The sequence below is a fragment of the Macaca mulatta genome, chromosome 5 (assembly GCF_049350105.2).
Source record: "Macaca mulatta isolate MMU2019108-1 chromosome 5, T2T-MMU8v2.0, whole genome shotgun sequence".
Classification (NCBI taxonomy): Eukaryota; Metazoa; Chordata; class Mammalia; order Primates; family Cercopithecidae; genus Macaca; species Macaca mulatta.
In genome coordinates this window covers 134273190-134289276 of record NC_133410.1, presented here as the reverse complement: position 1 = coordinate 134289276, position 16087 = coordinate 134273190, and the positions used below count along the sequence as shown (strand labels likewise).

The following is a 16087-nucleotide window of genomic DNA, read 5'->3' as shown; positions in this document are numbered from 1 at the left end:
GATTACACAAATTAAATGCTTCATGAATATTCATTGAGTGCGTCAAAGAAAGATGCTTGCAGTAAGAGTTCCTGGTGCTCATACTTCAAAACAGATATATATAAATAACCTTGATTTATGCCTGTTACATATTTTGTGAGTATAATGCCACAAGTCTCTCTTAACAAACCTTATATCTGCGTAGATTTTTGCTAAATGTGACTTGAAGCAACTAAAAATGTAGTTGAGATTCAATGGTCTGTTTTGTAAAGAACATTCATCACAGTTAAGAATAATATCCACATGCCTCATCACATTTGAATGCTGTGTGTATGATTCAAACGTTACTTCTCCTCTGTCCTCATTTTCAGCTGCTCTCTCATTTGCTCACCATGTTTCAAACACCTTGGCCCTTTTTAGTTTCTGGAAGACAGTGACTCTTCTCACTGTGGTGGCTTTGCTCATTCCCTTCCCTCTGTGAAAGATGCTCTTTCCCAGCTCTCTACCTGGCCAACTCCTCTTCTAAATCTCAGCTTCAATACTCACTCTGCAGAGGGGACTTCTTTAACCATCCTTATCAGTAACTTCCTCCTTTTTCTTCCCTTGTGCCAAATCCCAGAATCACAATGCATCCTTTTGGAACTAAGACAACAATTAGTATACTAAATGCAAATTCATTTTGTCTTTGTTTTAAGAATATTAGAATATTTTTACAACTTTCAATACCATCAAATTGTCAATAATACTCAAGAAGCTTTGATTTAAAAGATAATGTCATCATATGCTGTGTTTATATGTGTATATTTGTCTACATGTGATATCAAATAGTTGCCATCATAGGATATGAATCTAAACTGTTAAATATACTGTTAACTTTATTTTCTTTTATTGACTAATCTTGTCTAAATACTGATATTCTAAAAAAATAATTTTAAGAGAATGTTAAAGAGTTCATCTTAATAAAATTTGAAATTCTTTTTTTTTTTTTTTTGGTACTGGTCTCTGAAATTGCCCCCCCAACTCTCAATTATTCCAAAAGTTGAACAACTTTACTAGGACATGTTATGAAAGCCAAAATCTTTAGTATTTTCAAGAAGTCCTCCATGTTTGATATTACAGGCAAAATGCTTCCTTTCTTCAGGCAGCCATGGACACCCCATTCACTATTTTGTGTGTTGTCTTTATTATACAGTGTTATTAATAAAATTATTACAGTTTTTAACTTTGTTATTGGAATTTGCTACTTATTAAACAAAATTTAAGGATGGTATTACCATGAAATAAAGCTAAGTTATCTGATTAATACTATCAAAAAATGTAACAATGGATTGCTATTCTAAAATGTATTTAGCGGAATTTAATATCTAAATGTGCATTTAATTTGGTTTAGACATTAGTGATAATAATAATATGTATATTATGATAACATAAGATTCTATTTCCAATTATCTCGTGATAATTATGGAGTCCATAAAGTATTTTTGCCAACTGCTCAATGCAGCACCTTTCATTTGTTTGTTTGTTTGTTTGTTTTTGAGATGGAGTTTTGCTCTTGTTGCCCAGGCTAGAGTATGATGGTGCAATCTCGGCTTACTGCAACCTCCACCTCCCGGGTTCAAGCGATTCTCCTGCATCAGCCTCCTGAGTAGCTGGGATTACAGATGCGTGCCACCATGACTGTCCAATTTTTTGTATTTTTAGTACAAACAGGGTTTCACCATGTTAGCCAGGCTGGTCTCGAACTCCTGACCTCAGGTGATCCGCCTGCCTCAGTCTCCCAAAGTGCTGGGATTACAGGCATGAGCCACTGCACCTGGCCTCAATGAAGCACCTTTTAGGAGTTGTGCAATTTGCTTAAATGAAAGTCTTAAGATGTAATATGAAATTATGTTGAATATTATAGAGGAAATTTACAACAAAACTCGGACACATAGAGATATTTTATTCAGTTTCAGCAGAATAATCAGAAAAATATATGGTTAGAAAAACAAAAATATCAGAAAAACATGTCATTTTGTTGTGTCTTTTTTTTTCCCCTTCAGAGTTTCGAATGTCTCCTTTCCACAAAATATAGCCACAAATGAGTCCTATAAGAATTTGAATGAGTGCTAGGAAATTAAAGTGGAAAATTAAAAGCAATGAAATTGGAAGGCAAAGGAACTCTGAGGATAGCTAGACAACTGTCAGAAGTAATTATTCAGTAATTTTACCCAAACTAAGCTTCAGCTCTATTTACTGCAAACTCAGCAGAACATGATCAATCTGGATAACCTCATACTCTTTTTACTAGAGATGACACCAATTTTGTGAAAAAGTGTATTTCCAAAACCAATTGAACCAGCTTCAAAGTAAGGAGCACATGGTTGAACAAACCTGATAGTAGTCAGTTCATGGTAATAGCTTTAAATACAATAATTTTAATTGCCTTACATAATTATACAATGCAGGAACTGCAGAAAAATATTAGTAAAATGCCCAAAATGTTCTTTAAATCACACTAAACCTATTATTTCGTTTCTTTTGAAAATTTAGTAGATTACCAAAGCTTGGGAAATAATTGATTGTTCAGAAGACTGCATGTGGAGCACACATTCATATGAATACCTCAGACAAATTTAAATAATTCTTTGAAGACAGAGCTATGCAAATCTTAAAGTACTTTGGAAAAGGGAAAGTCTAGTCACCAAAAACTGCAAACTTCTTGAAGGCAAGAGTCATCTCTCACTTATCTAAATCTCTGTGGTGCTTGGCACAAAGCTCCGGTGTTGAGCAAATTTAAAAAGTGGATGCAATACCAAGACTTACAGGCTAACTCATAAGGTTTTTTTTTTTTTATCATGTAATGTTCAACAAGTATCTGTTTAAAAGTGACTATTAAATGTTTAGTAGCCAGGAATTGTACTCTAATTAGAATAGAAAACTATGAATCATAAATAATTGTGCTTTAAAATCTATTGAGCATTTCTTGGGCTTATTCTGTCCTTGATCTGAAGCTGCATAAGATAATTTCAAATAACAATATACCAACCTATTCTGTCCTATAATAATGAAAAGCAAAACCATCTTCTTTCTTAGAACACTATCTAATGCTTGCTGTCGATAAAGCTTAAAAGAAAAAAAAATATTTTTTAGGTTCACTCCCATGATCTATGTATCAGTCTTTGCATCATGTGCTACAGTAGGCTTTTTGCCTGGATTAGATAACATATTTTTAAGACATAATTTTCTGTTACATAGTATATGATGTCAATCGAAGTTTCTTAATGATGATTCTGCCAAAGGAAAACAGGACAATTCTCTTTTCACTTTTTTTATCCAAAGTCATTTCTCAAATTCATCAGTTTTCCATAAAGAGTCATCTGACATTCTGCGTAGCATTACTCCAGATTCATTATATGGTATCTTTCTGTTTTCTCAGACTCATAGCTATAAAAGAATTTACACATTTTTGGCATAGGTTATGCTGCTCTTTGTCTCAATCATACCATTCTCTAAAAGGGTATTTTCTTAGAGTGTTTTAATTTTTTACTTAAAAATCAAGGATCAACAAATGTTTTCAGCAACATTCTGGCCCAGAACTGTGCAAACAGAGTAGGGGAAGGATGGTTTGAGTGAGAAGACTGCTCTGGCAAAACAGAATCTTATTTTGATCAGCATTTGTACCACATGAAATATGTTTTCAATTTGAAATGGGGAACTCAGTGACATTGCCAAAGAACTTTGTACATTGTAGGTAATTTTATTTGGGCTAGAATGGTACATAGATTGAAATCCCAACTTTTTGACAGAATACCATGATGACTGTATTTTGTATTTTGCAACCTGATTTGGGAGTTTGGCAAGCTGATTCATAAACTAATAAAGTTAGAAGTATTCAAATAGACCACCTGAAAATCATCTGCCTTTAGGCAGTGTGTTTTAAAACGTTCTGTGGGTCTTTCCATTTCAACAGATATGGAGAGTCTCTCACAAATATGTCTATTTTGAATATATCATACACTATACGAGGATTTGATGAATCTGTCATTAATTCGACATATTCCTTTCATAAATATGAAGTCTTTATATTATATATAGATGTCAATTACACATTTTCAGAATTGTGTGAATCATGACACAACTATGGGTTAAACATATACACATTATACAGTGAATAAAAAGACTTCCCCAAGCCTTTTCATGGTCAATGCCAAAAATATGTATTTATATATTAATTCTATTTCAGTACACTTCACATGGATACTTACTGAAATTCTAGCATACTTTGAAAAGTGCATTAGTGATGCAAAGATTTAGGTAACTATACTCATGATAAACAGCAACAACAAAATAACCTCATTAACAGCTATATGGGCAACCCTTAGTTGCCTTGATTATACATGGATCTTAACCATCAGGGCAAAATGAATGCATGTCCACCTTCTTAGGATTTACTTTGCATTGGGAGAGTTACTTCAACAGTAATTCTGTTTCTAGGCCAGTTTTGAAATATTCTTTACATACATTTATCCTTAAGCTTTTTGTGGGGCAGTCTTTGCTAATATGTTGACAACTATGTAGCCTAATTGATTCTCTTGCTGTTTCTCTAACATGAACTGTTCAAATCTAAGCTTCTCCATGTCACTCTCTCTGCCTGAGAAAGTGTCACACATATGTCCAGGGCTCACTCACCTGCCTCATTCAGCTTTCTGCTCAAATGTTTCCTCCCCAGAAAGGTCTTTCTGATTATCTGATTCAAACTAGCATACACATTCTCAAGTCAACCTCTTACCCCTAGCCTGTTTTAGTTGGCTTGCTAGCACTTGCCTCCACTAGATACTACACTACATAATTAGTACTATATTTATTTATCTCCTCTACTAGAATGTAAATTCCATTAATACAAGTGTTATGCCTGTTTTTCACTACTTTATTCCATGACCTAGAGGAGTACTTGACGTGTAAAGGGCATGAATTATGTCTGTGATCAAATTTTAATCCAAGACACTAAATTTCTTTGTATTTTAATATATTTCTCTGTTAAAGATTATTCTATTTCATGGCCAGGGGCGGTGGCTCACGCCTGTAATTAATCCCAGCACTTTGGGAGGCCGAGGTGGGTGCATCACGAGGTCAGGAGATCAAGACCATCCTGGCTAACAAGGTGAAAACCCATCTCTACTAAAACTACAAAAAACATTAGCTGGGCGTGGTGGTGGGCACCTGTAATCCCAGGTACTTGGAGGCTGAGGCAGGGAAATGGCGTGAACCCAGGAGGCGGGCTCTCAGTGAGCCAAGATCGCGCCACTGCACTCCAACATGGGTGACACAGCAAGACTCTGTCTCAAAAAAAAAAAAAAAAAAAAGATTATTTTACTTCACGGCCTTTAGGTCAGAATATATTTATTTGCAATGATTATCAGAGATGCATAGGTTTTCTTAGGATTCAATCTTTGATATGTATTTGTAGGTACCAAAACTGTATGTACCCAAATTTATTAGATCCTACTTTCTTTTCCCTCATTAAGAATAAATAAAAAAATGTAGAATTCATGTGTAACACTGACATATAACACTTGGACTGAAAAAGCCATAAAACTGCTGGCTGGCTCAGTAGTAATAGACATGTAAATTATTAATAATATGGCATTTCATTTAAAATATTTTAAGGGACATATACTAGATTAATCAAAGTCTTTAAAGTTTTACTTCACATTGAATGGCCTAATAATGTGTAAAGTGTATTTTATTTCTAGGTTTATTTTCCTAAGTGAAGGTAATTTCAGTCATTTTGAAATGTTAATCCTTTAAAATGGCATCTATGACATAGCATAGGAAAAGAATAATTGCATTGCTGTATTTATCCACAATTTAAAAAATATTTTCACTTTTCACAGTTGTCTTTTACCATAATATTAAATTTTAGTAAAATAAAAATGCATTTGCTTGACAATAGTGATTTGTTCTGAGATGGAATGCCTGGAAGTAATAGTCACTTGGCGATATATTCTATTTCACTTATAAATAACATATCTATACAGGACATGACTTTCAATAGTGTAAGCCAGTTCTATTTCTCATCAGCCTTGGTATTGGTAAGTATTTTGTTAGCAACATGCAATGGGGAGTGGCACTCCAGGAACTTCTGCTGCTCCATTTTCTTTTCATTTTTTTTTTTTTTCTTTTTAGAGTAAAGTGAAAGCAAGTTTGATAAGAAAAAAAAAAAAGGCTATCCACTGGCAGAACAGCTTCCATTTTCATAAAGTGATTTTAATTGATCTTAAGCTATTGATAATATCAACTAATTTAGAAAATTCTAGAGATGACATTGAAAGCAACAATAATGTACTCCTTAGAACTCAGTAATAGAACTCAGTAAGCAAAGTAGTCCTGTGTCATGCTGCCACTCCTTGTTCACATGGGTGATCACATGCAGTTATGACAGCATAACTGCAAGGGTATTTTCAATATGCACCTGAAAGAAAGTAATATTTTCCCCACAACACAGATGCAGAAAAGCCTAAAGAAGTCTGTTCTACAGTGAGTCAGTCTATGCAACCCTACCCTCAAAATCTGAGAGGTTGAAGAAAGAATCTGACATATCCAGTTGCTCAGAAAGAATCATTAGGTGGGGACTTACGAACAGAAGCCGTGCTTGTGCCTCAGGCAGTGGAGAGACAAAATGGCGGATCTCTGCACCATTAACCCCCAGTCCGGGCATTATATATCATAGGAAAGAAACGTGTAGGACAATTGAAGTTGACCCCTCATGGAAATGCAAGACTGCTATGTGAATCTGCCTAAGGTCAGGATTTACAGTTAGTACAAGCTCTTACACAAGGAATTATAGATAAACTGGAAATATTATAGGCATTCCCAGAACCGAGGTTAATCAGAAGCCAACATGGGAGATGAGCATCCAAAATGGAGTTGCTCTGGCCTCTACAGAGTAGAGCAACTGTATTCCAGGATATCCAATAAAACTTGACAGGGGATGGATTAAAATTCTCAGGTCATAATTTTATGTGTGAACGTGCAAGTAACTACCACTATTCATTTGTGGGGATTGCAAATCTGTTAATTTGCCTATAATCCCTCTTCCTCATAGTACACCATATGTCACTTCAATATTTAGGTTTACGCCATTCTCCTGCCTCAGCCTCCCAAGTAGCTGGGACTACAGGCACCCGCCACCTCGCCCGGCTAGTTTTTGTATTTTTTTAGTAGAGACGGGGTTTCACCGTGTTAGCCAGGATGGTCTCGATCTCCTGACCTCGTGATCCGCCCGTCTCGGCCTCCCAAAGTGCTGGGATTACAGGCTTGAGCCACTGTGCCCGGCCTACTGTCCATTTTAAAATGAGACCTTCGTTTCATAGATTTCTGATTTATTTTAATATAAATATTGGCCTTGCTTCAGTAGAACAGATTTCCAAGAAGAACCAATGACTAGAAATTGTCCTATGAGAATCCTATCATGTTCCTAAACTGGGATTGATTAGTCAAGGGAATAGTAATTCTCTATCTCACAAAGAATTCTTAGAGAATAAGAGTAAGCTTGGCACCAAGTTCCTCCCCCTTTACTCTTAGCTATAATCATGTTTATCATCTTACACTTAGCTCTGTTCTAAATTATAGAGTTTATATTCTTGAGGACATTGAGATGCTTCAGAGTTTTTTTTAAACTGTATTCTGTTTTGAGTTACACAAAGCAATGAACATGTTTCCATATTTGGAGAATAAACTTATAAAATTCATAGAGAAATACTAAAACATGTTGGCTCATCACAGGTGACAAAAAAAGAGAAGATCCAATCATTATCTTACATTCAGTGTTTCAACCTAAAGGAATATCATGATTTAGATTAAATTCACATTATACTTCCTAATCTGAAACCAAAAAATAATAATGTCAACATTATTAAATAACAAAATAATTCTGGCATATACCTCAATGTGTGGGTGTTAATATACATATTGTTAAAATTCCTATTCAATATGGTACAGTCAGTATTAAAGGAGAGTATTCTCAATGAATATTAGGTTTGGGGCTGATATTTAATTAAATATGTTCTGAGATTGTGAGGTAATTTTTAAAAATCCTGTTATTTAAGATGTAACTCTGACTCCTGAAAACAGAGGTTTGTCTTGGCTAAGACAGCATGTACAGTTTCTTTAGAATTATGCAGCAGAGTAATCAATAAATTAAAGACACATATGTAGAGTGGAGCTTTCGCTATCATTCTTTCTACCCACCCTTGGACTTAGAGAATTTTGGGCTGGGTCCTTGGAGAAAATCAGACCCAGACATTTTTCCATAATTAGCTTTAATTCATTGCTGCTTCTACGGCTATAAGACTGATCTAAAGCTGGTCTTCAGTAAACACATTCTACTGGGAATTTCCAAACATTTATTGCCAGAATGCTTAAAACAGTTTCATAACAAAGTCAGTCCCCTAAGATCAACCTAGTCTAGACTCATTATACTCTAGGGAAACCTAAGAACTCTGACATGTAGGAATGCACTAAAGTGACTTTGAAATACCTGTTCTGGCAATGATCCATATTCACATTTTTTAAAAAGAAAATGATGTTGCTCATATACAGTTCAAGTAGCCATACCCTATTGACAAGTAGAGACTATTCTCAATTGGGCATACAAAGAATATAGAAAGATAAAAATTAATATTACACTATGAATACAAAATATTTTAAATAAATATTTTAATTCTATTGTTGACATTTACAAGTAGAAAGCATACAGTATGTTACAAATATCAAAATGTGAAAAATATGAATGTTACATAAGTAACAAATATAAAAAAAGTATTTTCTTACCTTCCCTGAAAGTAAGAAAACTATTCAGCATAGGAAAATATCAGTATCAAAAACACAGTTTAGGTGTAAAAAAAGTTTTTACACAGTATTAAAAAAAATGATCTACAAAATGACAGAAAGTAAGTGTTGAAATCTCATTTCATATAAATTATAAAAACTGGGTACTTAGAGTAAATGTTATCTGGTTGGAAAATAAGTCCAATCATAGGCTTTCCTTAGGTCAATTCTTTAAACTATTAAAAGCATAGAAAATTTTTTTCAATAAATAACGTTTAAGAGTGTCCTAAGTGCTGCTGAGAACATCATTCGCATAGCAAGGTGGCAGTGTTCTGGGGACAACATGCAATCATTCTGTTCCTAATGGAAGCCTCATGAAAGTCAGGAGACCATAATCACTTGCTCAAGGATCCAGGAGTTTTAGACAATTCTATAAGAAAGCATTAAAGTGCTGAACAAAATGACTTAATTTTAGTACCCACTGTCATGTAAAACTTACTCAAATACTCAGACATTTCTGAGCAACATCAAATACGGAAACTATCATTCTGAAAAGTGTTAATATACTTAATCTTTCATTCCACGATAGGAGGGTTCCTTTCTACACTTTACAAGGATTGGTTTAACATCAAGAATCTTGCAATGTAAAACATAATTATAATAATACAATGGAAACAATACACATACGCCACTGGGAAAGCACAAGTTCTTTTCTGCAATGGTAAAGGTATCAATTTTTAAAAATCACAAATCAAACACCGGTAAATAAGAAAAATTTTCCAAATGCTGCATGCCACATAACTAGTTACAAAACACAATGCATGCAGGGAAATAAATTCAACCACACATGTTTAAATTAAGAGTTGTTGTGAGTCTGTTTCAGCAGCATTGTGGTTATTATTTTTAAAGTTTTCCCTCCACCAATAGTCCGTACTGGCCTGTTTTTCAAATGTGACCCAACCTAGTCGGCAAGTTTACAATGGTTTGAGCATTTCTTGTTTTTATATTTTTATAGTGCCAGTACATAAACTTCACACATACTGTTCTGCTTCCCCATCTTTGGGGACTGGCTTGGTTGTCCCAGCTTTGCCTTCTTCATTTGCTGCTGCTTTTTCTGGAAGAGATGCCAAATCTTTAAAAACATCTACATAATGGCCAAAGCCAGGGCCCCAGTTCAAAAGGTTGTCCCAGTTGAAAGTACCTGCTTGCTGCCCTAGCTTTATGGGCAGTGTGTTGTCAGCAGCGCCTGGTGCCGCTGCCTGGGTGCCCACAGGTCCTCCCTCGGCCCTGCGGCCGTGGTACCTTCGAGGCTTAAGTCTTGCTCCGTAATTATCTTCATCATCTGCATCAGATTCATTGACTTGAGATAATTTGGGCATCCTGGAAGTATATACCATTGGCTTCTCCCTGTCATATTCCATTTCTGAGCAAGTGAAAGATTCATGGGAGTCACTATCAGAAGAGGATTCTGGAGCTGGAATGCCATCGGCTGGATTCCTTGTTCTAGACAGTGGCCTTCTGCAGTCCTCCTCTGAAGAAGACCTCCCATGGTCTGCACTGCAGATACTTGGGTTTCTAGGGCGAGGTGTGTTGAGCCTCTCCACTTCCTCAATAGAGAGTCCAACTGGAGGAGAAGATTCCAGAGGAATCTGCCCAATTGGCTGCTTTAGGCGACTCCCTGGTCTAGAACCATGTGATGCCATGGCCTGAGGACTCTTGCTTCTCCTTCCCAGCCTTGTGGCATAGTTGAAAATGCCAGGTTGGCAGGTGTCACCATGCATTTCCAAAGTATTACCATCCCTTATGGGAAGATGCAATTCCCTTGCTGGGCTGTTTCTATAGAATGTAGAAGATTTGGAGAAAGGGGCTGGACTGTGTCGAGACAGAGGGTTGGGAGTTGGGCATGCTGAGTGGCTTAGGGAGCTGGTTCTCAAACCTTGACCATATGAAGGCTGGTAAGTCAAACTGCTTGCTCCTAAGGGCATGGGGGATTGCCTTGCAAAACCTAGAGGACTGTGCCTCTGGATTGAAAATTTTGGTGTGTGGCTGCGGAATTGCTTGTAGTGTTGGATGATGTCAGCATCCGAAGGGGCGATGCTGCTGGCATTGTCAATGTCATAGTGCTCTATCTCCTGCTCTGGAGATGCCAAAGGGGCACTGGGGATGGTTTCTGAGTTGTGAGGAATATCAGTTTCATCATAGATAAGGTAGGGGTTTTCCCTTTCAATGATATCTGGTTTTGGGTTTCCTTCAGGCTGCTTCCTCACAGTCATGTCATCCCCGTAGGGAGGGATATTGTCGGGGTCATCAAAAGCAACATTCTCACTTCCCTTTTTCTTCTTCTCCTTCGGTTTCTTCTCCTCTTTGGGATTTTTGGCCTTCTTCCCCCTGCACTGGTTACACAGGATAAGGCTCAGGACCAGGAGGGCCAAGACGGTTGCGCAGCTGCCCACGATGGCAGGCACAGCCCACAAAGGCAGGGAGATCTCTTCAGGGCCCTGACTCAGAACACAGACATGCCCTGCAGGACTTCCAGCTTTGCACACCTTCCCCTGAGGACAGAGGACGCCAAGACAGGCCACCACCATCTCACAGGTCCTTCCTGTGTGCGAGTCTGGGCAGCTACAGGTGAAGCCAGAGTGCAGGCCTGGCTCACAGCTGCCACCATTCTGGCACGGGTGGGAGGCACAGTCTCCAGGAGGGACACACCTGTAGGCATACCACTGATTAATGCACAGCAAATCACCCCAGCAGGGGTTGCTGGCACAAATGTTCGGGCCACGGCAGCCAATCTTCACCGAGGGATCTGTTTTTGAGATGGAGGCCAAGCTATGCTTCCCGCTGAAAGGAAGACTTTCTCCACCATACCACATAGAAGCAATGCAGCCATCAAAACCTGCTGGGAGAAGAAGCAGCAGTAAGGCTTTTTACAGAAAAAAAAAAAAAAAAAAAAAAAAGCTTATAATACACTGCTGACATCTTGTAAAGAGAAGCTCCACAATCACCTCATATGAATATAGAACCTCAGTCTCAGTCATCGTCCAGCTGAAAGGTAATTAAGCTGTGCATCTTAATATACATTAGCAAGGGACGTAAGATTACCGTGACCAAACATGGGGCAGATTGCTTGAATCTCACTCATTCTGAAGATTTATGAATGACTTGGGCAGGCTGAATTTTCTTTTACTTACTCATTTGTTTATTTATCAATTCCCTTCCTTCGTACATTCCATATACCAAAAATTGCATACATACAAATAAAATGTATGTTTTAAAACTTGTAAAGAACATGAAATAGGCCAATGATTTCAACTACTAAATCATGCATTCCCATTGAAGGTGATAATGCACCAAAGGTGTGGAACATAGGTTCTTGGGGAACAAAAGAAAAAAATCTTAGCTATTACAATGGTCTGTGGGCCTCGAAAGGGAAGATAAAAACATAACTCTGGTGGTAACATTTTAGACTTGGGGATGGCAAAGTTTAGACTATATTAAGTGTCTCCTTAGGGGAATGATAAAGATAAAATACAAAGTTAAGAAACACTTCATTACACTTGAGTGTGCTAGCACTGCTGATATTCCTATCTCATGGCCCAACAATCTATTTTGACTCTACCAAAAAAGCATAATTTCCATTGGCTTGTTTTCTCACAACATTCTATAATCAACATATATGAAAGACTTAGGACCTGGACTTTAACTTTTATGCCTTAAATCTATTACTCTCACATGCATTTTTTCCTCTTATTTAATGCATCGTTCTACCATAGTGACATTCTCATTCTTGATATGTTTTACCATGTACTTTTGTGACATCTTTTCCTTTTGTTCCTATATTCCTGATTTTCTTCCTATTACTTTGTCTCCTTTTCTGACTTATTCTCCTCTATCTATAACCAGTAACTCTTAGGGTTAATCAAGATGAGGTCCCAGGCTTTCTTTTCACTCTACACCCTCATGTTAGATGATCACATCCATGTCCAGTACTTAAGTTACCTGCTTGACACTGATCACTCTTAAATACATATTTCCAGCTAAAGTCTATTTCTGATTTCCAGCCCATCCATCCAAAGGATTTTCTCAAAGATGTTTCAAACCCAAAATGTCCCAAACCAAATCTAATATTTCTCAGAGATATGCTGCTTTCACAGGGTTCTGCAGTTTCCTCTCTTGCTGACCTACTCTTCTTTGAGTTGAGAGGTAGAAACCTCCTTGAATTTTACCATAATCACTAACAGTTTGGTTGATTATAGTTCCCAGAGTACTTCTTGCTTATCCATTTCTTTCTAACTCCTCAGTCACCACACTAGTAGGAGCTCACAAGACATCTTGCCCAGATCCCACCTCATTTCTATAGATCCACTCGTGCCTTCCTCCAATTCATTCTCCATGTTGTAGCCTGAATGATCTGTAATATTATTGCATATCTAACTTGATCCTACTGTGATTAAAGTTTTCAATAACTTCTCATTGCTCTGTAGATAAGAACAAAACTGCAACATAGTTAGGAAGTTGCTTCATTCTCCAACTTCATCATTTACCTATGACATTCACCCCCAGTGTGCTGTGTTCTATAACTTTGACTTAAACTATTTCTTTAAAAAAATTCCTGTCAACATAAATTAACCTTTCATACACTTCTATCCTCCTCCTTATCACTCAGATTTATGTATAAATGTCAATGCCACAGCAAAATTCCCCTTCCTTTCCTTTCTGTTTTTTCACTGTATTTTAGAATTCTACATTCTTCATTTGTATTATTTATCACACATTAGAATAATGCAGTTACTTGTGTAAGAATCTGATTAATGTTTGTCTCCATTAATGGTCTATGAAGAGAGTGGCTGTGAATGAATAAATAAATGAACAAATGTATACAAAATGCTTGGTGGACAAGCAAAGCGTCAACACACTATGGACTGAATTACAACCTTGGTAAGAAATATGCAAGCTGCTAGAGAAAGTGGTGGCTAATAGTTTATTACAAACTTTCTGAAGATAGTTATGACATTCTTAGGATATTTATAATTGATATTATCAGACATCAAACTACTTTTTTAAGCATAAATTTTATTGAATGAAATTGTACTGTATATGAGATTCATGCTAAATATGTAGATTTCAGCTACTCATGCCACAAGAAAAAAACAATTACTTTTTGAAGAACAATTTTACTTCCCTTGTGACTCTACTTAACATAAGCATTTACCTGTTTGGGCGTCTCGATGTGCTTGATTGGGTGGAATTCCTCCAAGTGATATAGTAAGCACATCAAGGCCACCGAAGTCCTGAGTAGGGTGGATAATATCTCTGTTATATATTCTGTCGACAGACAATACTGTGGCTGTTCCATTTTTCCCAATTAGAAAAGTATGCCAGTGGCCATCTGCAACATACACTTCAGGAATATTTCTCTCCACTTTCCCAGCGATTCCTGCATCAGATGTAAAATGTACTTTGCCATTCTTAATCTGTAAAACATATCATAAATAATATGCAATTAAAATATGGTATGCTTAAATCAAAATCATTAATAAAACTAAACTTAAATTTTTGACCAATCTACAGCAGATACAAGAGCTGAAGAATCTGGTTGTATTAGAATGTACTTACACACCTTGTCCCTACAATTTTAGTCAACATACACTTTTATATTTAATAGTTTCAATGGTTTTCAAAGTATTCTTGTATGTATACCTAATTTCTCAAAACACAATGAATTATTTTCCAGAACACAATTGAAATAATAAAGGGGCAAATGCCCATTTTAAGATAACTAAATTATACCTTTTTAAATTATTTGTATTCCAGTGACAACCTGCCATTGGAGTGTGTTATGCTGATTTGTTTAGTAAAAGGCCCACAGTACTAAAAAATTGTGAAAACCACTTGCAAAAAGAAAAAGCAATGCTCAGCTAAAAAGGAAGCATAGTTGAAAAATAAAGATGAAAACAATTGTTTTACCTCTCATCTTTTACACACAAATTTTAGGAAAAAATGATGCCTATTGTTTATATCGTTTATTGAGATCAAAAACTATGATGAACAAAGAGTGAAGCCTTAATGAGGTGTCTGGGCAAGCCTTCACTTTGGCTGTCTTTTACAATTTATCTAAGGGATATTTGGTTTATTTTATTTTGTCCAGGAGAACATTGGGTAACAGGGTGCTCCCGCTCCAGTTTCCAGCTACTGAGTTTCCAGTATCCTGAGCAGACCATTTTAGAAAATGAGATAATTTATGAGGCAAGATGAACATTTGGTTCAGGGAGCATATCCCGTTACCACTGCCAGACAGAGCTGGTGTGTTGGCAGGGGGATGCAGTGGCACTGTTCTTCAAATAACGGGAATGAAAAGATGGATCAGTTTATTTTGTCACTCAGATCAAATGCTATTTCTACATGCAACAAACACATCTGGTAAAACTAAAAATCAGTTCATTTGTACTTTATGGAAAAGACGTCTAACACATTTACATATGTTATTCATATAGTAATATTTTATTAAAGCAATTTTTCCAGATAATAATATATTTCAGAATCAAACTAAAAAAAAAACACAGAAAATTCTAGCTAAATGACAATAACATTTCATCAAATGGGCAACATCTCATGACACAGAGTAAAAACAGCAACACAGAGTAAAAACTAGCTTTGGTTATAGCTAGAGTCCTTTTTGAAAAAAAAATAGGAAAAGCCTCCTCCCAGCTCTTTCTTCCTAATTGATTTCATCATGTCATCCTTTTATTCAATAATTTTTGATGAGAGAGAACTTGGAATATATCACAAATTGGGGTGGATAAGAATATAAGTTCCCATTATAACATTCTTAATGTTTTCCTTCTCCCTGGCAGTACTGTACTTAACACTTATATAATTCCTCACTTTTAAAACGTCATGCTAATCTTTGCTTCATTTTATTTATTCATAAACAGTCAATGATGAACCACAGGAGCTGAAAAATTATTATCGCCTAGTGACCCAAGAGCCATTGTAATGTCATAGCACAAATTACTTATTGTGGGGATACAGGTGTAAGCAAGCCTACTGTGCTGCCAGTTGTATAAAAGTATATCACATGCAATTATGTATAATACACAATACTTGATAATGATAATAAATGACTATATTAGTGGTTTATGCATTTACTACACTAATTTTTTTTATCATTATTTTAGAGGGTACTGCTTCTAATGATATAAAAAATAGTTGTAAACCAGCATCATCCAGGTCCTTTAGATAGGATTCCAGAAGAAGGCATTGTTATCATAGGAGATGACAGTTCCATGTGTGTTAT

General features: G+C 36.3%; 1 protein-coding gene across 2 annotated transcripts in view; it reads right to left on the bottom strand.

Annotated features, from left to right (window-relative positions):
- Positions 1-8664: 8664 nt before the first annotated feature.
- The window catches only part of FAT4 (FAT atypical cadherin 4), a 187188-nt gene continuing 179765 nt past the window's right edge, over positions 8665-16087 (bottom strand). The window contains exons 16-17 of one of the 2 annotated variants that reach the window (XM_015139182.3): positions 14003-14264; positions 8665-11686 (exon numbers count right to left, since the gene is read on the bottom strand). In XM_015139182.3, the coding sequence (XP_014994668.3) occupies positions 9822-11686; positions 14003-14264 (2127 nt within the window). In that variant the 3' untranslated portion in view covers positions 8665-9821. Of the gene's footprint in view, positions 11690-14002; positions 14265-16087 lie in introns of both variants that reach the window. The other variant, XM_015139181.3, reaches the window with a different exon arrangement.